General features: G+C 48.0%; 1 protein-coding gene across 1 annotated transcript in view; it reads left to right on the plus strand.

Moving 5' to 3' along the window:
• Positions 1 to 26,749, plus strand: part of MMP17 (matrix metallopeptidase 17) — a 68,293-nt gene that overhangs the window by 31,077 nt on the left and 10,467 nt on the right. Inside the window, exons 2-6 of the mRNA XM_033008324.2 lie at positions 12,352 to 12,484; positions 13,847 to 13,973; positions 22,188 to 22,471; positions 25,432 to 25,608; positions 25,743 to 25,842. Coding sequence (XP_032864215.2) covers positions 12,352 to 12,484; positions 13,847 to 13,973; positions 22,188 to 22,471; positions 25,432 to 25,608; positions 25,743 to 25,842 — 821 coding nt within the window. The remainder of the gene's footprint in view (positions 1 to 12,351; positions 12,485 to 13,846; positions 13,974 to 22,187; positions 22,472 to 25,431; positions 25,609 to 25,742; positions 25,843 to 26,749) is intronic.

A 26,749-nucleotide genomic window follows, 5' to 3' on the forward strand; every position in this document is an offset into this window, starting at 1 on the left:
AGATTTGGGCAAAATGGAAGACTTTACAAATGGGCAATTTGTTGGTAATATTTCAACCAGAGACACTTCCAGTCTTGGTTCGGTTTGGATCCAACTGGCCGGCCCCCTGTTGTAAAATACACCAAATCTGGTGGGACCTTCTGGGGATGTTTCCAAAGCTATGATGTGATGAGTGTTGGAGAGACAGAAGTTTTCATTACTGCAAGTGAGATGTGGGGTTTGGATCTCATTTTCCTCTGAGCGACCTGGGTAGGACCTTGATGACAGTCCTCTCATCCTTCCATCTGCAGGGTCTCCATGTCCCAGGGACGGGTAGTGCGGGGACAGCAGCCAAAAACCCCTCACACCACTGTCTGCAAAGCGTGGCTGTGTGCTGCCGAGGGTGACCCAGTACTCACCTCCCTTTGCTGCCCCTGCCTCAGTTTCCCCATTGGTAAACGGGACCTGTGTGAGGCTCCTGTGCTATGAAAATGGTCCTGATAGCAGCCATGGAGTAAAAGGGGTGCATCTTCTGGATGTATGAATTTTCCCTTCTACCGTGCCACGTGAGCAAGAACAGTTGTGTGCTGGCTTCTGATGCCTTACATAGCCCCAACCGCGTACGGGCTCAGGAGGGAGCGCTGAGTATCTCCCCTGGAGAGCTGCAGTCCTGGCAGGGCAGGAAAGGCAATTCTCCCTGCCAGCAGCAGGAAAGAGCTGTGTTACAAACAGCAACCTGTCTCTTAGCAAGGAGGAAAAAAAAACCCTACTTTTCCAATATCCCATCAGCTTCCACTTGACTAGGATGACGCTGTGCACAACCGGCCCAGGGCAAAGCCTGGAAGCAGCTGGGAGCAGGTGAGCAAAGGCAAACAAAACTGGTAGTACATGCACAAACCGTAGCCTGTACCCATGTTTCTGTTGGATAAAACATTGCAAAAACGCTGCTCTCAGCCCATCTTTTGATATGGCAGAGCAGCAGGGGCCAGGGGTACTCGCTGTTCCTGGGGAGGAGAGCCGGGAGCGGCGGGGCGGTTTGCAGGAGGGGATGTCAGCTGTGCACGGCTGGACGGATGCGCGGGTGCTCGGCAGCAGAAAGGCTTGGGCACCACGGCCTTGGCTCTCGCTCTCGGGCAGGAGCGAGTCACTGCTTTTTGCCCAGCCGCAGTGTTCTGGGACATACACAAGTTGTGCTGCATAATTTGGTATGGCTTGCAATGCCTGAAGAGATAACAGTGTGTATAGACATGCAGCTTTATTATTATTTAAATTAGCATTTGGCACTGGGGAAGTACTGGTAAAATCAAGTTCTGCGTTGCATGGTTCAGCTCGTTTGCCAGAATCAGGTGCCGTATAACTTGCATCCCTCTGGGGAGGAGTATAATCTGTGATTTTGTTTGGTTTCTGCTTTGTTCTGATTGTTTTTTGCAAAACTGCTTTGGTCCCAGGTCATGATTAACAGCAGTTGTCACTGAAAGCAGAGTTATCCTGGTAGCTGCAGGAAAATGCCCTGGACTAGTCAGATCAGGTTAAATTATTAATTTCAGTTAATTTGTTTTAATAATTAAAGAAACTCTGTCATGTTTTGCAAATTGTCCAACACTTTGTGGTGATGCAGGGCTCTTTCCTTTTTTTTTCTTTTTTCTTTCATTTGACACTGTGTCGTGGGTAATTTCTCCCAGCTTATACAGCCTGTGGGGTGCTCCTGAAGTACTTCTGCAGAGTTCCTGGTGTTTGCACCTGAGGGCTGGTCACCTGAGAACTGTGATATTATTGCTTCCTTTGATTTAATAGCCTTGCTGGTGAGCAGACGGCTCCTTTTTTTTCTGTTCGCCAGTTGCCCACAGCATCAATAATTGTTCAGGACACTTGTACAGCTAATAGAAAGAGCCTGTCAACAAGAAAAGCTCATTGTAATACTGCTGTTTTAAAGAGATTGGGGGAAGCATCAAAGCCAACCAGGTAGCAAATGTGTTGTTCCTGTAGTCACATAGATCCAGGGACAGGAGACATAAGTGGGGCTTAATTCTCTCCCAAATGGATGCTTTATTTCACACCCCAGCACAGATTCTGATTTATGGATTTCTTAACATTACAAGATTTTCATTACTAAAAACCAAATGGGAGGATGCAGCTCAGACCCTATCTAAAAGCTGCTGAGGTAAATACAGGAACTGCAGCTGTTGTTAGCAGCCTGTGGACCAGTCCTATCACAGAGCACTGTGATAACTGTGTTTGAATTCCCAGTTTGTGGAGGACTAGAGAATTTCTTCAGTCTCTTGAAAAGGGATATTGAGCCACGCTGTGAGCATATTTAAACAGGCAGTCTGTGTCCTGAGGTTATCTTGAAAACCAAGTCTACCTAGCTGGCAGGAAGTGTGATGCTACAAGGGGGAGGAAGGAAGCCACGATCTCTGAGCTAATGAGTGGATATGTGCAGCTGAGCTGATTTACCAAGGTAAAATGTTGTTGGCTGTTGTAAATGGGGAAACAGTTAAGCCATGATGCAGGGTCAGCTCAAGCCTGGGATGGAGACTGAGAGCTGTGAATGAGGACATGGACGGGCCAGGGCAAACTCTGGTGTTACTGGTTGTGCTGCAGAGAGAAAGTCAGGTCTGGAGCCCATCCTGGAGAAGACACTGCCCTAATAAAAGATCCAATAAATGGACTTAGCAAGAGATTTGTTTTGATGTATAGCAGTCCGTTCAGTTAGCTACCAGAAGTGGTTTGTTTAATGACTGAAACCAAAAGAGTAGGAGCTCATCTCGGTGAGACTAGGAGAGAATATAGATTAACACCATTGTGTTCTCAATGCATCATTGACTTTCCCTACGTACGATGAGCAAACGTGCTGTTCGGGTCCAATGAGATGGACAGGCTCATTAAGCAAAGCCAGGACCTCTAAAGTCACCCCCTAGGAGAGCCTTGCTGCTTATTCTCACTTTGGTAACGAGCAATTTGTACTACTTCTAAACGAATTCATCATTTTCTTGCTCATCTTGGTCCCAATCCAGCTGGAAGACGGGAATGTTTGGAAGTTCTCTGCACAGTCTGCTTGGGTGATGTCAACAGCCCCGTGTCGGATACTCAGGAGGCTGGGAGATTGTAATTGAATGTCCTAACATCTGTGTGCTGAGATGAACCAAACCCCCAGAGAGCCCATCTTGCAGAACCTCCTGCTGTGTGCGGGGCAGGTGTCCCAGCTCCTGTGGTGTAGAGGACTCAGGGAGCCTCCAGACACAGGATTCCTCTTGGGCGAGGAGTAGCAGGTGCCCTCCCTGCCCACCCTCCTGCTGTTCTGGATAAGACAAGGTGGAGGAGTGTGGGGAGAGGAGTGTCAAGGCGTGCTCTATTCCCTCGGTCCATTTCTAGCAGATGTTTCCTGAGGAGCACTGTCCAGCTGGCTCTGCTCACAGCAGCCCCCCGGCAGCTTTGGACTCCGGTGAGCCTTGTGCAAAATCATCCAGGAAACCACAGACATTCCTGTGTCCTGTGCCCAGAAAACCCTGAATTCACAAAGTCTTGGCTCTGATTTTTCTTCATACAGAGAGGATGTGACTTCAGGGATGAGGCAACCTCTCACCATGATTTATTGTGCTGTGTTGAGCAGGGAAACCTCTTCCCTGGCTACGTGTGGACAGCAGCCGGGTACACGGGGAGGAGAGTTCTCCTGGGCTTACATATGCTGTAAGAAATGTATCTGGTGATGTTTAATTTAACCCTGTCACACAAAATCTGAGGTTAGATTTGACCCAATCATACCTGCAGGTGTCCTCAGAACACACTAGGGGGTGATGCTGGTGGAGAAGCGGGGTGCCGGGAGGACATGCTCCCTGGCTCTGGGTGCCTGCTGGCTGCCGAGCTCCAGCACAGAGGCATCCAGAAGAAACGCCTATCCTGGGGTTTGTATGAGCTGGGAACACTGCAGGTCATCATCTGCAGCTGCTTCAAGAGCGGTGGGTGGTAGGTCTCATGGATTCCAGCTGCTCAATCTCTCACACTGGAGCTGGGTTTTTTGCTCTACCCTGCTTAGCCACTGTCCATCCTATCGGGGCTCATGGGTCAAGGCTGTACTCTGCTCTGTCCTGTGTAAATGGAGCCGGAGCGAGCCTGTGAATGAACCCAACAGCCACCACGCTGCAGGATGCGGACTAAGCCGGGCACAGGCCGGGTACCAGCAGCACAGATGCTCTAAAGTGGTTTTTAAAGCACATCAAACTCTGCTGCCGGTATTTATGTGCCATATGCTGCAATGGTAATTACTTCTTGTGCTTCTCAATGGAATAGAGTGTTGGGGGTGTTTAGATCCTCCCAGTGATGTTATTGGCCTCTGGGCCCACCAGAGGACTAGAACTCATTGCATTTTTATTTTAATGCAAGCACTGGCAGTTTCCTCTGTAGTGAGCAGGGCTGGGGGTATTCAGGGAGAGCCAAAGTCCCAAGTTTGTTGTTCAGCACAGATGCGGCCGGTGGCATCCGTCACCAGGCCACGGTGCTGCCGGGGAGAGCCTCCTGCACCCACTGCAAACAGTCTTCAACTACACCCACACAATAGGAGCAGGGTTATTTTCATAAACCATGCTAAGCAATGAGTTACATGGTTTAGAGCTATTTTTGTAGCAAGATAAAAGAATGCTAATTTCCTCATTTACCTAACTTCCCATCACAGTTCAACAGACTATTATACTCTAGGACTTTCTTCTTTTTCTTCCTAAATAACACATTCATGACAAAGGATGCTTCCCTGCGACAGGCAACATTATGCAAAACTAGGCTGATTTAAAAACAAAACACTATTCCCGTTGAAACTCCTTTTTGATGGTCATGTGGAGTTTCAATTACACACATTTTTTTTTTTTTTTTTTTGTATCGTTCATTGCCTTCAAGTGGAAATTTTCAGGATCTGCTGAAAAACCTCCAGTGATGGAAGGCGTCCCTAAAGCCCGCTTGTATTAAATCTCCACCAAGAAAAATACACGTTTATGTTGAAAATACAGAATAAACTGTACCTTGTTTATATGTTTTGTCACTTTTTCTTACTCTGAAAAGAAACCTAAACCAACTGTAGTAAACATTGTTCTGCATTGTTCTGCCTGCCTTCTATGGGTGGGAATTGATTCTTTGATCTTCAGTTCAAAGAGGTTGAGAAGGCTGTTTCTGCAGTCTGCAGAGAATTTCCTTTTGCTTTTACATCTCCTCTTGATTAACTCTGTGTTTCTGGGAAGGCTCTCTGTATCCATTCAACCAAAGAGACGCTTACACCTTGTGTAACATCTACTGCGGAGTGGATGAAATTTGCTTCCAAACCACAACAGCCTTCTTCTGTGGCCACCTTCCCCGGTGGAGGATGACACCCCCCGGCGCCCAGGAGAGCGGTAACACGAGCAGAGCCCTGCAGACGAGTGGTGAGGCTACAGGCAAGACCTGGTCACGTCCAACAAGACCTGCAGGCAGCCAAGTTGGCATCCAGTCACTGGCTGGGAAGTGAGCCGTGCCGGAGCAGAGGTGCTCTGGCCACCTGGATCTTTAGTGACCTGGATGTCCCAGGTCTAATGTCATAGAGTAGTGTGAGCTGTCCCTTGCCAAAGGACCCGCTGTCTTGAGGACTTGTAGGTTGTGGCCTTTTGCAACGCCGCTGTTGTTAACCTAATCAAACATTTGAAGCAAGGGGGAGGGAGGGGAAATCATTAGCAGCTGCATTAACTTCTACGCTGGATTCTGTGCACAGCATTTGCTCAAATTAAATAGCTGTTTGGATTCAAGCGACTCCTCCGGCGTGAGCTAATGAAACCGGTCCTGCAGTTCAGCGGTGGCATCAACCAAAATCCTGGTTGTAATCCAAACTGCAGTTTTTTCTCCTAATGAATTAATCAGCTGATTACGTGTGTGCGACAGCTCATTAGAGAGGTGCGTGGCAACCTTTGGAAGGAGATTATTGGCTTTGCGTGGCCCGGAGGCCGTTACATTGCAGGAGCGCGCTCCTCGGAGTACTGCAGCACCATATGTGTTGCTCTAATTAATGGGTGTTGTTCCTGGGGTCGTTTGATCTCAGGAAAGTGGCTGTAAAAATGTTAATACTGTAAACCTTCGAAAACTTGGTAGAAAAATTCGAACAGCCAAAAGCAATTTCCCTTTAATCTAGCTTGTGGTGGTGGTAATTTTTTAATTTTTGTTTTTCTGTTTTTTTTTTTTTTTTAATTTTAAAAGTTTCCACCCTATTTAATGTTAGCTGCAGAGATAAAGTGAAGTGTAATTTGGAAATTAGTTCTGGATGTTTGAGTTGTAGCTTTATTTTAGTAATCTGGGTCATTAATTTTGTTGAATAGTGGTTTTGGATTTTCCTTCCCTGTGTGTGCAAAGCATGACTGCACCCAGGGTATAAAGGGACTTCCAGCAGAAAAGGGAGCTTTCAAAGTCCTCTCCCCGCTGGGTGACCCTACAAAAACAAAGCCCATTTCTCTGTGGTTACCTGGTGTGGACAGCAGAAGATGAGTGGTGAAGATGAGCTCTGGGGTGGTTTGTGCTCCTGCTGCAGCCAGGGACATTGGGCACAGGGGGGAGGGACCTCACTGGGGCTGCCCCCACCAGAAAGCCAAGGGTCAGATTCAGGTCAGGGTAAGGGTTTAAGCTCTCAGCCATGACAGGAGCCTTTTTAAACCAATAAAAGCAACGTGTAGCTTGATTAATGGGCAAAGGTGCAATTTGGTAAAGCATTTCGAGGAATACTAATGAAAGGGATCTTTTGAGTGAAAAAACATGCTTCTGCTCAAGCCTAGGACTACCCTGAACATTTGGAAAGTAGGCTGTACCAGCGTCCTCTCTGTGCATGTTGCACATCCAGAGAGGCTCTGGAGGTGTGTTGCGAGTCACGGTGAGCTCGGCTCCCCGCTGCAAAGAGGCATCTGGAGCAACGCTGGTGCCCGGGGGTGTCACAACTGATAGCCCCTAGGCAGAGCGTTGTGGGTGCTGCTTGCACCCCTGTCAATGGGAGCATGAATTTAAAGCCAGTTTCCTCCTCCGGTGTTGATGGGATGGAGATGGAGCCAGTCTGGGAATCCAGGATGCTAGTGCAAAGCTCAGGGTCCAGTCTAGGAATCTGCAGAGGAGCCAGGGTCTGGTGGCAAAGCTCTGCTCTTCGCTGGGCAATGTGTCAGGTAAAATGACAGTAACTATCTACATCCCTGAGCAAAGTGAGTGTTACAAACGCTGAAGGATTAAGGCTGTTTTTTCCCCCCGTATGTTTATGCAACATCAAGGAAAAGGAAAAAGACCCTGATTTTTTGGGGCTAAGCTTTAGAAACATTGTCATTATAATAATACAAGAGCAGGCAGAAGCGTGGGACTGGCTTAGGTAGAGTTTTTCTGCTTATCCTGATTTCTGTTTTGCTGTTCACCCTGTTTATCCTCTCCTTGTTATCCTGAACTAGTTTGTCATCTTGTAAATGCCAACCTACGACCCTTAAAAAGAATCATCAGGAAGAAAACTTGCTGTGTTGTCTTTTTGCCTGTAGCAGTTGAATAAGCTCATCAGCTTATATAATATTAATATTTGTAAAAGCAAACCTACAGAGCTCATAAATCTTCCATAAAAGAGGGACAATATCTCCATCTATTTTAAAATGAAGCAGGTAAGTAGGTTCTAGGACAAAAAGGGTATTGATACAAAGGAAGTAGGTAGATGAAAGAAATGAAATTGCCATTTTAATCTGAAAATTTGCTCTGCATAAGTGATACCAGAGGCTTCACTGCTGCTGGGGCCAGTGCTTTGCTCTGGGTCATCACTTGGCCCTAGAAGGCTCCAGTCCCTGGCTGCTGCCACAGCAGCATTGCTTCCTGGTATTCCATTCAAGTGGGTTAAGGAGCAAAAAAAATTCCAAAATTGAGGCAGGGCTTGTTTACAGGGGAGAAGAGGACTTAATTAGCATTTTTCCTAACTTTGTGCCTTCTCCAAAATAATAATTAAAAAAAAAAAAAAAAGAAAATAAATTCTGCAGTTTTAGATTCTGTTTACCATTTTTTAAGGCAAGAAGTAGGCTTTTCCCCATTATGCTATGCCACAGCAGTGTGGGAACCCAGACGAGAAAAACAATGTAGCTTATTTTTAGCCAACCAAGTGAGCGATCTGTCTCCAAAGACACACACGGAGCCGCTCGATGGAGGAACAGCGCTGCTGCATCACCACTAACGCAGTCTTTTTTCAAAGAAAAACCGCTTTGAAGCAGTTGCCTTAAGACATCTTTTATGGAGTAGCACCTGCAGTGGGATGGGAGGGGTAAAATCAAACTGTTGAAAGATGGTAGGGATACCAGGGAGGGAAAAACTCCCACCCCCACCCCCCAATTTTTCATCATTTCTTGAGTTGTGTTGCGGATGGCTAGTGCCATGAGACCCCAGGGGATGTGGCATGAGCATCACCTGGGGACTGTCTGTTCCTGGTGCCTTGGTCCTGAGAGGTGAACATGTCGTGATGGCTTTTCCCTGCTGCCCGGGACACGGCGTGAGTCCTGCCATCCCCTGTGGGGCAGGGTGGGGTCTCCAGCCCCATGCAGCAATTGTGTTTTCCCAATAAACATCCTAGCTGTGGTTTTTAATTGGTACGTATGTGCTGCTGAGCAGCGTGAAGGCTCTCGCTGGCAGCTGTGTTTATCTGGTGCAGTGGAGGGGAGGTGCAGATGGATGGGTGTCTTTCGATGCTTTTGCCAGGCTTGCAGCTCTTCCTATTTTCTTTTTTTTTCTTTTTTTTTTCTTTTTTTTTTTAATTTATTTTATTTTATTTCCCTGGACTTGAACACAGTGGGAAACCTTTCATTCTGTATTGTTCGTTGGTGGAGCTGGATCAGAAAATTAATCATGGACTGGGCTTGGTCCCTCCAGCTTTCCCCAGAACCAGAGGATTCCATCGTGCGGGTCAGCTTTTGGCCATGGCAGTGAAATATGTTGGCTGGGTCTGGTCCAGCAGCCCCCCACGGTTGAGAATGGAGTTCCCAGTGTGAGCAGACAGGACCAATAGATGGGAAACCAGGGAAGTCTATTGCAAGTATTTTATAGATGAGGAACCGGGGACCAGGGACACAATGAGGTGATTGCCACAAAAACTGAGCTGGTATCCCATGAGCCCCAGACCAAGGTGCATACCCCAGGCCATGGCATGAGCTGTGTAGCGCAGCCACACTCATTCCCAGCTCATCTCACAGATGAAGATGGTCAGACATTGGCTCAATCTGAATTTTTTTTGTGAAAGAATTTTTTTTCCTTTAAAATAGGGAGTTGCTGAAGCTAAACCTTCTAATGGGCTTAGGTCAATTCATTTAGCACAGCACATTTTTAAGGAAAAATTTTTATCATGCCAACTCAGGCAAGAAATATGTTCAAAGAATTTTATCATTCAGCTCAAATCACTGTTTCATTTAAACATTTTAAGCTAATGAGAGTTGGGAAAAAAAGCTTTTATTATTAAAAAAAAAATGTGGAAATAAGGACAGAACGTGTTGAAGTTCTCTCAGTGGAAAATATTTTCATATTTTTTGTTTATGGAAGTTTATGAGTTTAACTTTTGTCCTAATTAAGGACAAGAAAATATCTGAAAAGTTTTTACAGGGCACACAGATAATTAGCCAGACAATTCCTGCTGGTGTTTTGCATTTTCAAATCCAGCTGCATTTTCCCTAATGAAATTTTCTGCCACAGTGAGGGTGGAATGTGAAAGTTCAATATTATGGATCAGCTTTGCTTACGAGGAGAGAGGAAACAGGCCAGAACCCATATACTGGAAGAGATGAACGAGAGAATATCACAGAGGTCTGTAAAATTATGGAGAACATGAGAATGGCATGATAAACATAATGGCCTACATAAAAAATCACATGCAGGTAAATCAGTGCTTGCAAGGTGAATCAAGTGAAGGGCTTGTGATATCCTCCTGTTCCGTTCATCTTTTCTTTAGGGACCCCCCATTTGCTCTGGGGTGTCCAGTTGTGTTTGTGCTCTTTCTGTCCCTTTGGGTTAAGAAAGAAGATCTGCAGGACCTGTGCTAGACCTCACTGTGCCTCTGCTATTCCCAGCCTTTTGCTGCCACCTCCATCTCCAGAAGGACCTGAGAAAAGCTGAGTTATGTACATCTCTGGCGCAGCACCAGCTCCGCTGTCATTAGAGAATAAACGACACTGTCTCCATGGCCAGGGAAGAAACCAAATTAAACCCCACCATCCTTGGCAATTGATGGGCTGGCTGCCAAGCTCTGTGCCAAAGCTGATTTCTCATAAACAATCAAGGGCAAATTGTGTCTCTAAATTCTGTCACAAATGTTTTTGCTATGCAAAGGGACAAATAGGAGCAGGGAGAAGAGGAGAGAGCGCTTGGCCTGGCCTTCAGCCTGACGGCAAGGGAAAGCTGCGACGATGCTAACACACTCCTGGCAAGGTGGTGGCTACTGGAGCTGCATTAAGCAACAAGAAATGGTCATATGAGCTGCTTCGTCTGCCTGTAGTAACACACCACCCTGTTAACATAACCATCTGTGAAGGAAGGTGAAGAGGGAACCGAATTGCTGGTGAGGAACCCAGCACAGGAGGCCACATTCCCCAGTGGAGAGCCATGCCAAGCATGGGGAGATCTGTCGTAAAGCTCTAAGTGTGAAATTGTTTAATTGGGCTTGCCAGAGAGGGGCTGGGGATGCTGTGGCATTCAAAGTGGCCACTGCAGGTGACACCAAGTTATGAGACATTCAGATTGTAGCGATATACAAGTACTGACTTTTGGCACTAATCTGACTACAATAAATTTGTGGCATATTGACCGCAGTAGAAGTCTAGATCAATATCAGTCTTCAGAAGTCTCAATAGATCAATGTTTCTTTGATACTGATAAAGAAAAGAGAGGATAGGTGTTTGTGGCATTCCCTGCATGCGGTATTATTATTCTTTGCTGATTCTTCTGTTGAGGTTAGGGGAGGAGGGAGTGAGAAGGAAGGTAAGAAAGGATTTAGAAAGATAATTCACCAGACATTTAAAAAGCAGTTGTAAGAAGGAGATTTATGGCAATTTTTTTTCATAAGTTTTAGGCTGAAAAGAGGAATAGAAAGATCCTCATAAAAATGTATTGTCCTTTGAGAGACAAACTCCTATCAGATAGTGGTCTTGGGTTTAATGAGGCGCTTGTGGCAGGGGAGACACTGGCATGCGGATGTGCTTGCTTAGGCTTTGGCAAAGAGGGCCATGCAGGTTACTCACAGATCCCCACTGTTGTCTGGTGGTAGAGATTACCCGTGCCTGGCTCTAAATGCTTTAAGGCAACTGGTGCGGAGATGGTTAAACCAGGGCATATGGAAATGCTGGAGAGGAGGGCACAAGGAGAAAATCCATTTATGTCTCTTATTAAATAAATGTTGGCCCTGTTGGGGGCTGTGGATGACTGAGGTTGCAGCTTCACCAATAAGCCAGTTCTGGCACTTCTGGTGCTGCTGGGGTGAGCATGACTCAGCTTTGGATTATTTGTTCAGGGGGATAAATCAGTAGAGAAACCTGTTGCCATCATCAACAGGATTTTCTTACAGTGGTTTTTTTTTTTTTTTTTAATCCATTTATGGGTTGTTTTGTTGTTTGGGTTTTTTTTTTAAATGACAAGGACCATAATTTGTGGGGGGACATGGGTGGACTTGCAAAGCACTTGGTCGTGGAGGTGTTCCCTGCGCTGGCAGGGAGAAGGAAAGGTCCCCACCTCTCCCCTTTCATGGGAAGCTGTGGCCTGTTCCCTGCGAGTGCCACAGTAAGCAGAAAGTTTAAAGCCCAGCACATACGGTCAGAGAGGCCCGATCGAGACACAGTTAAACAAAACCTAGCTGCTCTGCAGCCTCGGCTGGAGGCCACTGAGGTTCCTCCATCAGACCCAGGGACCTTCCCCAGGACCCCCGTGGGGTCCCACTGGAGTGATGTCCTGAGGGAGATGACATTGCCTGGCCCTCATCATGGGTAGTCTTCCTCCCCTCACTGTGCTCACCCTGCAACAAGTTTCCAGTAAGAGCTGCCAGTGTCTGAGGGGAGAATCAAAGGCGCCTGTGTAACCCTCGGGCTGGGGCTGCGCTGCCGCCGCTATCAGAGATGGTCTGCAGCTGGGTGGGAAAATGAGATGTCACCCTTGGAATGTGTGAAGGTCACCGGATCCTATTACTGAAGTGATGTGTACAGATCCATCCTGACACATCCATTTGTTAGCAGGGACCACGCAATTCCATGGGGAAGTCAGATATAAACATGTAAATGGGAAAAGGATTTCCAAGCAGAACAGACAGGACCTTCTGAGCACCTTTCCCTGTGTATATATTTCCTTCCTTTCCTTTCCTCATCCCGCCCCCGCCACCTTCTCCTTGTTTCACAGGACTGGCTGATGAAATTTGGGTATCTGCCTCCTCCGGATCCTGTCACAGGACAACTGCAGACGCAGGAGGAACTCACCAAGGCCATCACTGCCATGCAGCGGTTCGGGGGGCTCGAGACAACGGGGGTCCTAGGTCAGTGGCTCATGGTCCCTCCTCCCTCCAGCACAGAGGGATGCACGGATAGCTGCTTGTGGGTCCTGGGAGAAGGGACTTGGTGCTGAGTTGTGGAGTAACATCACCTCCAGGAAAAGCTCACATGGGTGTAACATATGGCCCAGTTTACAGCTGTAAGAGTAATTACATGGCTCAGGTGCTTTGTTGCCTTGTGCTTTTAAGAACCTGAGGCAAGCAATTATTTCATCAGATCCACACACCCTTGGGGTTCCCATTGTGCTTAAAATAGCTCTTGGTGTGTTCAGAAAAAAAAAAAAAAAGGAGCAAAAAAATATGGAGAAACTAAGACAGATAGGCTGTCCTGTTCAAAGCTTTAATTTCAGCATCAAAGTGAAGAAAAATCCTGATTAAGCCTCCCAATTTGTATACGCAGATATCCCAGCTTCTTCACCACTGGGGTCTGGTGCAGGGGAGGGAGGAAGATGGTGTCACATCAGCCCAGTGCTGCTATCTCCTGCCCCTAACACTCAGAGCACAAGGTGCCTGTGGAGCTGGCGGGGGTCACTTTGGCTCTTGCTGAGCCGTAGCAGCTCCAGGCACCCCTCAGTCACCCCCGGCTATCCGAGCCCCCATCATCTGCCCCAGTAGCTCCACCAGCCAGCAGGGACAGGGCGAAGAGTGGCTTCTGCATGATGTGGCAGGCACATCTGGCTGGGGGTGGAGCAGTCCGAGGCCAGGCTGAAGCAACACAAGTTCCCCAGTGTGGCCAGGGTTATTCCTCTCAATGTCCTCATTGAGGGAAGGAGAAAGCCAGCATTATCTCAGCCCTCAGAAGGGCACCCATCCGCTCTCCTCCCCTCCCTGATGCATGGCCACGACCTCCCGCCACGTGTCCAGCTTGCTTCCGGTGCTTGGGACAAAATTAACAAGAAGCTGCTAATTACTAGACTGGTCTCCATCCATGCCAGTGCCCTGGCAGCCCTCCACTGGTCTCCTGGAGCAGCTGCTGCCTGATCCAGCTTCTGGTCTCATTGCTGGGATTTTCCTCCTCTGCTCTTAATTGAGCATGAGTGATAAATTCCCTTCCACCTTATCCCGAACTACAGGAGGCCCAGGAGCAAGGATGGCCTTTCAAATGCATCTGCACTTTGATTTTTGGAGTTGTTTTAAAAAGGCCTGGGGGGTTGCCCTGGGTAAGTGGTGGACATGGGCTTGCATCTGAAAACAAATTAAGAGGTAAAGCCAACATGGAAAATGGGTGAATGAACAACTCGTCTGCCTTTCAGTAGATGCATCCACAGCACTCCCATTTTTCCTGTCCCCCTGGGATTTCTTAACCCAACATTCTGAGGATTTCTGTTACATTTTTCCTAACCCTAGATGAAGCCACACTGGAGCTGATGAAGACCCCTCGCTGCTCTCTGCCCGACCTCGCTGCCACAGAGACAAGGAGGAAGCGATCTGCACAGACTGTCACCAAGTGGAGCAAAAGGAATTTGTCTTGGAGGTAGGAATTCATCCTCCCCTACCAAAATGTTGCAGAAAAGGGTTGATACCATGCAGACCTGGGCTAAATATGGCTTTGTGACGAGTTCCAGGGTGATGTGCTAAAACGTGTTCCTCTGTGCTCCCAGAACTCCAGACTATCTATTTAAACACTTCTTCTGATCCCAGCCTTGACTTCTTGGACTCACTTGGCCACCAGCTGGGAATGGTGCAGACTTGGCCAGTGGATCAGCTGGGAGCTTTTTGCTGTGTTGCAATAGTTAGAGCATTATTTCTCTTGATTTCATTGGGACTTTGCACTTTCTCAAGCAGCTGCAACAGACTTGGCTCAGCAAAGGTGGGGCTGCTTCTCTTGTCCAAGCTGAGCCCAAGGGTTGGGAGCATATTCTGGGTAATAGTCACTTTTTTTCTCCTAGTCTTTGCTACAGGGGAGTATTTTTCCCTTGATATCAGGGAGCAACACGTTGAGTCACGCTGAACCTGCAACACACATAAGTTCAGGTCCAAATTCAAGAGACCCTGCAGACACACTGCTGGTCAGGGCTGGCAAACAAGCTGATCCCTGTCCCACCAAGACTTGTGCTTTCTGGGACCCATTCTTCATCCCTCAAAGACCATGTACTGCAGTGATTGTTCCTCCAAGAAAGGTGAGCACCATGAGGTGCTCGTACTACCCTGAAAAATCATGTGGATGCTATGGAGGGATCTCCTTATTAACAATAAACTTCTCTTTGATCCTGACATTGTCCCTAGAGTGAGTCCAGCTCCCACTGCAGTAGCAAATCTCAACTTGGCTGTCACTGTTGACACATGTGGCCTTACCAGGGATTTGGTCCATGTTCCAGCATATCCCTCTGAGACCTTATTTTAAGAAAATTAAAATATAATTCAGCTTCAGTAAGAAACTATTTTGGCTCATGGATGGCTTCTCGTAGTGAAGTGACCCACATTATAAAAGCTCAGCCTGTCCCACTGTCAACCAGCCCTGTCTTGATGAGTAAGAAGAATAAACTCTGTATTGCAGAGAGGAAAAAATATCCTCTTGGGTGAAATAATACAACCTGCACCGATGTCCTGCGAGATGGCAGAGCCAGCAGAGGGGACATGGCTTGTGCACAGCCCTGGCCTCGGCAGTTCCTCTGAGCAAAGCTGGGCTGGACAAAGCCGAGCTGGGTCCCACGGTGGGTCAGGAGCCCGGCCGGGCCGGCACAGTGGCCGCAGTCGCAGGCTGGAGCGAAGCATGGAGGGGGAGTGGGGTCAGGCTGTTCTGCTGGACACAGCCCCGGGATACCCCCTGCCCCCCATCCCCTTGGAAGCTGGGATGCTGCAGTAAAGATTGCCATTAAAAAGAGGTTTAGGTCTGAGATGATTTTATATGTATGACATAAAAAAATCCATCTCCTGACAAACTCATTTCTGCTTTTTATTCTTTGATCTTTTCCAAGATCTTGGCTTTTGTTCAAAAAAGGGCTGTATTTTATAACTGGAGATTGTATAAGCCAACAGAAGGCTATAGCATTATAGAAACTCCAATATAGTATTTACATCCAACACTTGAGATTAAAATAGCTTTTTTGAAACTGCTATGAAAATCTGTCAATAGAGGCATAAAGTTTTACATGCTTACCTTTTACACATTGATTGAAGATTTTTTAAAAAGAAAACAAAACCAAATTCTACGATGGCATGCATTTAAAAATTGAAGAAAAATCTGAACAAGCGTGAGGCTGGAATAAACGGGTAAGAAACCTGTACAAAAGGATGATCTCAGGATAGGCATCTGCTCTGATAGAGAGGGCAGTGTCTGGCATGCAGGTTACTCAGGTTTCTTCTTTATAACCTTGAGTACAGCCAGCCTGTGGGACTGGAGGGCTCAGGGGGTAAAACAGTAGAGGCTGCATCCCTCACAGCCCACGGTACAGACTCAGAGCATCCCAGCCCAGTGTCAGTCACACACGATATTCTGTGCCTCATCTCCACGGGAAACTTCCAGGATATTACAGCATATAAATCTTCTTTTCATGGGACTTTTTTTTTTTTTTTAATTTTTTTTTTTTCCTGCCTTCTATGTAGGTATACCAAGGCGCTCAGTAGGCTGATGAGGTGGCAGTGGGAGATATTTGGGATGTGGCTGGAGCAGGGCGCGGGGAGCAGTGTGCTGTGGATGCCCTCTGCTGGCATCGGCACCGGGAGCTGCCCGCGAGGAGTTCCCCCTCATGTTTGCAGCATGGTTTTTCTTTTGCTAATTTTACTTTATTCCTTCTGGTTACGTCCCAAAGAAGGAGAGTTCATGGCTGGTATCTCCGTCTCTTCCCAGGTGCTCACAATCTCCTCGCAGTCATGGGAAATGCAGTGTCAGGGCCATGCCCCCTCTCTGCATGCTCTGAACTCCCTGGGGCAGGGGGAAGTCGCTGAAGCCCAGCTTTCTAAATTTCCCAGGTTTTCTAATGCTGAAATCTCAGCCCAGTGCTGAACTGAGCTGACTTTTGTCCATCTTTAGTTAAGGACAAGTCCTTGGTGGCACTTCAGCAAAGCTGCAGTCTTTGAAACTGCGATGCTCAGGACATGGGGTGCTGGAGCTGGAGCAACCGCAGGTGGCAAGGGAGCAGTGATGTCTGCTAGTCGCTGCCCACAATCACTGTGAGCATCCTGAGCCCACCCACAGCAGAAGTATGGCACTGCCTGAGCCAACATGGGGATTTACCGAGGCATGGAAGGGCAGCTGCTGGGCAGATAGCACGGGGTAAAGGTATACAACCAGGGTAACCGCTCCCATTCCCACAACAGTCCTGATCCTCTTGCTTTCCTCTTCTAATCAGTGGCATCCCACCATGGGGACCTCCCAACCCAAGCCCAGCTGGTCACAGGCAGCTGAGCCCTCTCTTGCCTGGGGGTGACATGCCCAAGGGGCAGGAGTGTCACCCCCCAGTGCAGAGCTGGTTTAGGGCTGTCATAACACTCCCATTGCAACTGGGACCCTTGTAGGAAAAGCTCCAAGTGGCTGGAGCAGACTGCAGGCAGCTGCCACGATGGCAACTGCCGCCAGCACCGGGGTATGATGGCAGGGCGGGCAGTGAAGTGCAGCTGCCCCCACACCGGCAGCCCCCTTGGAGCAGCTGCTCCTCTCAGCCTGAGAAGCCAGCTGTGAAATTTGATTTCACCCACCTCTTCTCCCAGAGACGGATTACTCCTGTGCCAGCACCCATTGCTGGGCTGTAGGGAGCTGCCTGGCTTTGTGTGCATTTTAAAGAGCAAGAGAAGGATTATCGCCCCAAAATGTTCAGTAATTTTTGCAGAGTGCTGGGAGAGAGGTGATGGATGGTGCAGGCACCTGCACTGCTTTCCTCTTGTGGCATTGGGATGTTGTGGCAGTGCTGGGGTAGCACCAGATCAGAGCTGCCGTGCCACGGCTTGTGCTGCGGCTGGCTCCGGGTGTCTGGGAAAGCACCTTTCCCACACCAGCAAGCACCCACCCTTTCAACTGTCCCTTCTTCCTTCCCACCCCAAAAAATCAATTTGGGTTTGTCAGGTAATCCTTAGCCTGCTGTGTTTGGTAGTTATCAGCATTTATTTTGTTACTCTGTGGTTTCAGGGCTGCAGAAGGTGAAGGAGTGCTTTCATTAACAAGCAACTGATTCCTCATACATCACTAATACTCTTATACTGTTATATTTGGGAGGACAAAATTCAGAAAGGAACCCAGAAATCAAAATAACCACTGGTGTGGATGCTCCTCAATAGTGAACAGGGGTCGATCAGCCATTTCTGGCCTCCACTTATTAATCAGCTCGGACCCAAAATCTCTTTGGGATGGGTCAAGCAAAGGAGGGAACTCAGGAGACCTGTGAAGGACTGGCAGCAGCCAGGTGAAAGTCAGCTTTCACTTGTCTGCATGGCAGTGCTGCTGCCTGGGTGAGCACTAGAAGCAGGGCAGAGATGTTGTTCTTGGCATCCAGTTGTGCCGCTCACAGCCACGTACAGCTCGGCAGCCGCTGCTCTAAGTGCCGTGGCCGTGGCTGCCTCGCGCAGCCCCATCCGCTGTGGGCACAGGTGCTCCTCGAGGTGTCCCCACGCGTGGCTCTGCACAGGGCTGCAGGTGACCCCGGGGCTGAGCTGGTGGGGTGGCCGGGGGGGACTGAGCGGCACAGTCCTCATCGCCCTCCCAGCAGCTTGGCAGGGACCAAGCTTTCTTTCTAGTTGCTCACACCAGGCTTTTCCCTGAGATTGGAGCTCTGTAAGGGGAGTCTCAGGAAGGATTAACATCTAAGAAGAAGGAGCATTGCTCTCTGCTGGGTACTAAGCACCATTTACTACAAATAGTAATAATAATCAAGGTAGGAGGAAGCTTATTTAGTCCTGTCTGCATCTGCATGACGTTAGAAATGTGCCTCCTTTTCAGTGGAACTGGGTAATGCAATGCCAATGAACTTCCTATCGGCATAATAGTCTTTTCCTAATCTCATTGAAAACAATTAGCAGAGCTCCGGCAATCAAATCAGATGCTGAACTGAAAAACCCTGTTGGGATTCTCTTGAAAAATAAAGGTAGTAATGAATAAAAGATGGGGGATTTTTCACTTACACCTGCAGCATGTTAATAAAACGTGGGTCAGCTCAGAGGTGCAGGACCTTTTATAAGAAGCAAAACAAGTATTGATACTGTTTCTGCCTTAATCTAATGTTTCTAGAGTCAGGGGTTGGGATTAATATTAAAAATGTTTGTCTCTCTTCATCCACTGTCCTCTTACAAGGGAGATCGGATTTATTACCCTCAGTCTATAGCTGGAATGAAAGGGAAAGGAAAGCGTCTCATGCAGTTCAGCAGGACTTGAGGAGGGAAGAGCAGATAATGTCCCCAAATGTGAGTCTGTGCCTTACACACCATGATCTTGGTGATAGGTCATAATTCCTGGGTGAAACATGATGTGTTTTACATGTATAATTACTTGCTTGGTAGAGACTAAAGCAGCAAAGGGTTTACCTAAGTCCAGAGGAGTGTTGTGGAAGATGAAGGCACTTAGTTAAAGAATATCTGGAAACCAGGTGGCCCTTTTTTTGTACTCTAGAGGTTTACATCCAGCCACAGTCTCTTCTATAAATTAAAAATTGCCTGAAAATTGTCTTTTCTAATCCCATGCTCATACTGTTTGTACATCATGCTGTCTTCTTTACCAATGTGGGTTTTCTGAAGACCTATGATTATCTGATCCTACCTGTATGCTAACTCATTTAGTTTAGTAGATAAGATCTTTCTTTGCACAGAATAGTTTAGGGACAGCAAAAGTGTAGGTAGGACTGATTTTTGCTCATCTGGCTGTGATGTGTTTTGCCTGATTCACCCATGTCATTCCCACCATCTCTAGCATGGGGGTCCCAAGCTCTTCAGAGAAACTCTTAGTGAGATTTCTGCTTGTTTTCGTGAGTCCCTTTTTGTTCTGTCCTGGATTTAACCCTCACTAGTTTTGCCCAGGTAGCAAGGTGCCCACCTTGGGCTGCATGTCACTGAGGGCATGGGATATATGAAAACATTTGTGAAAGCAAGAGCATGCCAACCTCAGTCAACAAGTTGTTCCTACTCCCTTTGTTGATTCATGGTGTCTCTCAGTACCCTGATCGCTGCCTGTAGGAAGAGCTTGAGTGACGAGGCCCTTTCAGACACCTTGTATTTATTGGGTTTGTATGGCAAGGTTTTGGTAGCAGGGGGCTACAGGGGTGCCTTCTGTGAGAAGCTGCTAGAAGTTTCCCTGATGACCCACAGAGCCAATGCCAGCCGGCTCCAAGACAGGCCTGCTGCTGGCCAAGGCTGAGCCCGTCAGCAGTGGTGGTAGTGCCTCTGGGATAATGCATTTAAGAAAGGGGGGGGCGGAAACCTGTGTGACAGCAATTGCAGCTGGAGAGAGGAGTGAGAATATGTGTGAGAAACAACTCTGCAGACACCAAAGACAGTGCAGAAGGAGAGGGAGGAGGTGGTCCAGGCACTGGAGCAGAGGTTCCCCTGCAGCCCGAGGTGCAGCCCACGGTGAGGCAGGCTGTGCCCTGCAGCCCATGGAGCTCCACAGTAGAGCAGATCTCCACCTGCAGCCCATGGAGAACCCCACGCCAGAGCAGGGGGATGCCCAAAGGAAGCTGTGACCCCACAGAAAGCTCACAGAGGAGCAGGCTCCTGGCAGGACCTGCGGCCCCGTGCAGAGAGGAGCCCACGCTGGAGCAGGTTTTCTGGCAGGACTTGTGACCCCATGGGGGACCCACGCAGGAGCAGCCTGTTCCTGAAGGACTGCACCCCATGGGAGGGACCCACGCTGAAGCAGTTTGTGAAGAACTGTAGCTTGTGGAGGACTGTCTCCCATGGGAGGGACCCCACGCTGAAGTAGGGGAACAGTGTGAGGAGTCCTCCCCCTGAGGAGGAAGGAGCAGCAGAAACAACAGGTGATGAACTGACCACAACCCCCATGAGGAAGGAAACTGTGAGTAAAGTTAAGCCCGAGAAGAAAGGGCAGGTGGGGAAGCTGTTTTTAAGATTTGGTTTTATTTATCATTATCCTACTCTGATTTGATTGGTAATAAATTAATTTTTTTTTTTTTTCAACCAAGTCAAGTCTGGTTTACCCATGGCAGTAATTGGTGAGTGATCTGCCTGTCCTTATCTCAACTCAGGAGCCTTTCATTATATTTTCTCTCCCCTGTTCAGCTGAGGAGAGTGGTGATAGAGTGGCTTTAGTGGGTACCTGGCATCCAGCCAGGATCAACTCACTGCATACCTGTAATTATCTCTAGAGGTTTAGTTGGGTCATTACTTCACATTGGTGCTGGGGAGTGGTGTAATACTGAACGATGCCCTCCAAGCTATATTATGCAGGAGGGCAAGTGAGGTGATCATAATTGTTGCTTCAGCCTTTAAAAATCTGTTAACCTATGAATATTTCATGAACACTTTGGTTGATGTGCTGGTACACAAGAAATAAAGTATCCATTATTATTGGGTAGAGCTGGCCAGAAATTTTCCAGCAGAATTGGGTTTTGTCAATAATTACTCAGTCAACAGTACATTTTCCTGGAGTGTGTTTATTTTTGTCAAAATTGTCAATGAAAGATTATCTAAACATACTCTTTTAGAAGCCAAGGTGCCTTGTTGCATCTTTGTCTTTTCACCTCCTCTATTAAATCAACAATATTAGGAATTGTTTTCCAAGGGTTGGTTATAGAGGAAACATCGACTTGTCTTCATTCCAGCTCAGACCAAAAGGGAGGCTTGAATTGCTCAGCTGCAGGGCAAACACCAGCACACGGCTTGTCCCACCTGGCTTCTCTTCCAGTGCAAGGCAGAGCTGGGGACCAAGTACTGATACACCGGAACTATAACAGCCCTGTGATGTGTGCAGTAGTGTTGTAAGCCCCTGCTCAGCAATGCTTTTTCAACCAAGAAGCAAGGTAAGAGCTTCTCAACTACAGTGCTCCATCAGATAGCCCGTCTCCTGCAGACAGTAGGCTGGGGGCATTTTGAATGCGATTTACATAAAATGCATCCTTTCCTCTTCCTCCTTGTTATGGATTGCAGTCTCGGAGATTGCTGGCAGTGTACTGGTTTCAGAGTATATTTTATACCTCCAGCAGACATGCTGGGAAATATATGGAGGCAGCAAATGCGTACTGGATTTCTCTGTGTGTCTAATAAGAATGAGCAATGACCTGCTGTTTGTTGCAGGAAAACTGATGGGCCTGTGTGTGGTGCAAAGGCTTCAGAAGTCAATAATGTTTGCATATTTGGGTTGCATTTGGAACAAACAAGTGGTGAGAAAATAATTGTCAATAGTTTTGAAAGGGAGCTTGAAAAAAAAAAAAATGGGCAAGCTCTGGAAAGGGGCTCATGGTGTATTGGCGTTTCCACGGCTGGGCAAGGGCAGTAATCCTGGGCATTAACAGCAGTTTGTGCGTGAAGCGCGGCTCTGAGGCTGGCTGCCAGCTGGTACAGCAGGATCAGGAGGTATCAGGATTCAAATCCTGGTTGTGTTTCACATAAGTGGGATGTTTCACACTCTGGTGGGCAAGACTGACTCAGTATTTGCAGAGGACCCAAACTCAGGAGGAGCGTTAAGAGCTCTGGAGGCCTCACTAAGCCGCTGCAATGCAGCAGGCACCTGCAGAGCCCTTCCTGGTGGTCCTCAGGGGAGGTCTTCCATGCTACTGACCCATCCTCTTTTTTGTCCTCTTTACGTTAGGGTTCGCACCTTCCCAAAGGAGTCCCACCTGGGCCATGACACAGTCCGAGCCCTGATGTACTACGCCCTGAAGGTCTGGAGCGACATTACCCCGCTGAATTTCCATGAGGTGGCAGGTAACAATGCTGACATCCAGATAGACTTCTCCAAGTCAGATCACAATGATGGCTATCCCTTTGACGGGCCTGGTGGGACAGTAGCACATGCTTTCTTCCCTGGAGACCATCATACGGCAGGAGACACTCATTTTGACGATGATGAGTATTGGACCTTCAGATCATCAGGTAAGTCAGGGTGGGAGAGCTGCAGTCAAATGCAAGGGCTCCCAGTTTCCCTCTTCTGCTCTGGTGGTTAGAGTGGTTTAGTCTCTGCTATGCCTTCACCCCAGGATTGGGAATCCCAACACCTTCTTCTGGTCCTCCCCCTCAGTCTTGTTGGTGAAATGACAACAGATAGCACTGAGGACCTTCTGTGCTCCTGGAAGCCTTAATGGCATCTCTGTGTTTCTCCTCTTTGTATTGGCGGTTGAAGAGCTCCCCGTCACCCACCCCTAGTCCTCATCTCTTCCGGGACCTGGAAGGTTGCAGATTGGGTGCGTGACTGTTGGAGCTCTTGGATGGGGACTGCATCCTCTGACTTGGGAGTATTTGGGTGGCTTCACAGCCACGTGTCCCAGCTCCCTATTTTTAAAGCATATTTATAAGCTGACCTGCCTGGAAATGTCTCACTGGTCTGCAGGGTAAAAGTCCCCTGTGAACACTAGGTTTTTCCTGCCATCTCATGTCTGTTACCTGACACGAGGATGGTTATAAGTTACAGGTTTATTCTTATTTTTCTTTTATTTCATCTCTGGCTAGAGCACAGTTTTAATAAGCAGAGGGACTTTCAGAAGCAAGTGTTCCTCAGCTGCGCGAGCCATCTGTGGGGATCAGGTCCCCAACCTTTGTGTCAGGCACGTTTTGACAGATCGTCTCCTCTGCAGTCACCAGCTGCTAATTTACTTGTCACGCAACCTCCTCCGCCAGACTCCCAGTGGGCTCCTGCTGCCTCAGCTTATTGATTTCATTTAGACCTAATCGTCTTCTCTGAAACCAGCTAATACCTTCCTTCTCCCCACCTCTCTCCTCCCTACCCACCCGTTGACCTCCGTCCATCCCCACTGAGTGTTCGTGGGCAGAAGCGTTCACCTTATGTGCTGGAGGAGGTCTGGCATTAAGGCTAAAGGTCTGGATGGGCTGATTCTTCAGGATTCAACCCACTTCTTGGTTCATGCCACTGTGCAACCCCAACCGGTGTCTCTTCTAGGGAATTAAAAAAGCAGCAGCTCCACTCTGCAGACATACAGGGCAGAGGCAAGCGCCGAGCTCTGGTAGCTTGCCAGAGCAGGTGTGTTATGTGATGAAGTAAGGAGTGGTGCCCCTTTTGTTGGGAGCCCTCGTTGTGAAACAGACTCACAGGGAGGAACAAGCTCAGGGCCAGCAGCCCCGCAGGGAGAATGCCTCCAAGCACCGCCAAGGGATGAGGGGATGAGCCTGACACAGAGAAAGCTGCCCTCTGTTTTGAAGGTCTTGGAGTTATCTGAGCTTCATCTTTTATTTATTTTGTTCTCCCTAGTGATTCAAAAATAACAACTCGGTAGGTGATATAAAAATATCCCCAAGGTTGTCAGTTTGGCATTAAAATGTCAGAAAGCATATGTCTTGTTCTTTCCTAGTGCTGGGGAAAACAGCATAGGTTATAAAAATCTTGGCTGTTTACAGACACTGTAAATAATAGTCATCAAGGAAAAAGTAGAATTCAGCAAAAATATCACCCCAAACACCCCAAGCCCAGTGGGGAGCACTAAGGACTGTGCAGGATCAGCCATGGCTGCTTTGGCATGACATCTCCTTTGGTCCCAACCATGACTCAGGGAACATGGGGCTCCCCTGAGCTCTGTGGAGACCTTTCCAACCTCATCACCTTTTTATTACAATACTTGCAGTCCTGGTCTTTGTAAGAACCATACCTAAAATCATTACTGCCCTCTGGTATTGCTCTGCAGGGCATTGCTGTGCAGCAAGGGACAGAAATTGCATGGGTGCTTGGCCCAGCTGGTCTGTGGCAGGGTGATGGGAATGCCCCAAGCAGGATCAGTCCCATATGGATGCTGGGAGCAATTCCTCCTTTGCTCTGGCAGTGGTGGTGTAGGTTTGGAAGCAGACATTAACGCCCGTTGAGATCTGGCCTGAGTGTCTGAGGCTCTGGAGAGTATGGGATGGGTCTGTGTGTGGGTAAGGTGTGAGGCACTGGGGGTTAGATTGCAAAGAAGGAAATCTGGGGAAACAGAATAGAGTAGCTATAGCCCAGACAGAGGAAAAAGTCATCACAGGATGTATCGATGTTCAGTGAAGTATCCCTGATATCCAGTGTGGTGTGTGAAGATCAAAGTGTTTGCCTAAGGGAGCAGACCCCAGAGCTGCAGCCCCCCCCCCAGCACAAGGTGTGGAAGCTGAGAAGAGAGGCAAGTCCTCTGGAAACAAGCTGGACATGGTCACCTGCCCCTTCTTCCGTTTCTATCAGGACACCCATTAGATGAGCAGGGTTGGTGGCCGATGAGCAGGTGAACAGCTCTGTGTTTGTATGCGTGCAGGAGGGACCTGGCCAGGGCAGCAGCGTGCAATGCCAGCATTGTGCATGGAGGGAAAGCCCAGCAGAGCACCATGGGCAGGCGGGCGCTCACCAGGTCCTTGGCACACATGGCTTTGCTCATTATCACAGGTTTTGACGAGCTTCTGGCTAGTGGCTGCAGACATTTTGTATTCTGAGATTGTTGTATTCTAAGACCATTGGCGGCTGCTGCAGGGCAGGCATGAGATATGGGAGAAGACTTCTCTGGCCCAGTTCCTGCAGTGCCAGTTAACAGGGGTGATGGATGGTTGTGTCGAGGCTGCTCTCTCAGCCGTTTTGTCTAGCTCTCTCTCAGGTGCCATCAGTGATCTGGGAATAAGGGGGATGATCCCCAGGCTTGTGTGAGGCTGAGGACTCATGCTGTGGGCTGATGTCTGGCTTGCTTTCCATTTTCATATGATACATGTCAATCTCCTTTCTCCAGCTGGAGAAAAATGTCTTTTTCAAACTTCACCAAAGCTCTTCCTTCCAGTTTATCCAACATATACTTATACTTTCTCTTGCAGCCCTTACAGCCCACCCAAACCCCAAAAATACAATCAACATTTCATTTCAATCTTGTCTTTATTTCCAGACGCTCATGGGATGGACCTATTTGCTGTAGCTGTCCACGAGTTTGGCCACGCCATTGGCTTGACCCACATCTCTGCCATAGAGTCTATCATGAGACCCTACTACCAAGGTCCGGTGGGGGATCCTCTGAAGTACGACCTACCTTATGAGGACAAAGTCCGAATCTGGCAACTCTACGGTAAATTTGTGTCCCTCACCTGGCTACGGCCTGTTCTGCCATGGGACATGCTGGAATAACTGTTTTCTGGGGTGATTGGAGCTAGTGGGGAGGATGGTGTACTCCTCTACTGCTTCTCTTGTCTTTATGCCTAGGAGTCAGGGAATCTGTGTCCCCCACAGCCAAGCCTGAAGTGAGCAAAACTGATGACCATCCTATGCTGCCAGAGCTGCCAGAGAACCGCTCCACTGTCCCGTAAGTCAAGGTTGTTTCTTTTCAACTGTCGCTGATGTTCCTGAAAAGGACATCTAGTAGTGAAACTGCACTCAGGCACTAGTATCTTGCCTGCTCACTCTGGCTTCGGTATTTCCCTCTGGACCTCTTGTCTTCTGGAAAACATGCACACACAAAAAGTGCCCCTTTTTCCTCATGGCTCCTGATCATCTCCTGCATACACTGTTGCTTTTTTCAAGCAGTATGTGTACAGATGGACCAACCAGCCCACAACTGAAGTGGTTAAGAGCAGGAACAAGTGACAGGTGCTATCTATCCCTTAGATAATTTTTATCATTCAAGGCACATCCAGAAATTCTGTATCATCTTGGAATGCTTTGCATTTCCCTCAGACACAAAATTTTACTCATGTTAATGGAAATTTGTCCCCATCACCCTTAGGTGAACTCATCCTTGCTGAAATTTTAATCAAACTTCCTCTGCAGTATCTTGATTTGTGCAAGCATAACTTACCTAAATCTTTCCACTGTGAGCAACTCCCTAATGTACCTGTGGGGGTGAATATTGGAACAAGTGGACCGATAACCTGACTCCAACGCAGGTTTGAATTGGCAAAGAGCTGCTTATACTGAGTATCATCAGGCAACCAGCATGCCCTCATTAAGGGAAGTTTTAGATCTAGCTCATTAATAAACGTTGGAGTTACCAAATTGTTTTACTATCAGGGCAGCAGGACAGTTAAAAGAGGCAGGGACACTGATCAAAAAGGCAGGAAATCATGGTCACACGTATTTTTGCCAGATACCAGCAGCACCCCAGGTGAGAGCAGAGATGGAGCAGGTCAACTTCACCTCCTGGTCTGACCACATCTGGGGTTTGACCTTGAGGAAGTCACTTCACCTCACTGTGCCTCAATGCCCCATCTGCA

Source organism: Tyto alba, unplaced genomic scaffold, assembly GCF_018691265.1.
Source record: "Tyto alba isolate M040663 unplaced genomic scaffold, T.alba_DEE_v4.0 Super-Scaffold_44, whole genome shotgun sequence".
NCBI classification, from domain to species: Eukaryota; Metazoa; Chordata; class Aves; order Strigiformes; family Tytonidae; genus Tyto; species Tyto alba.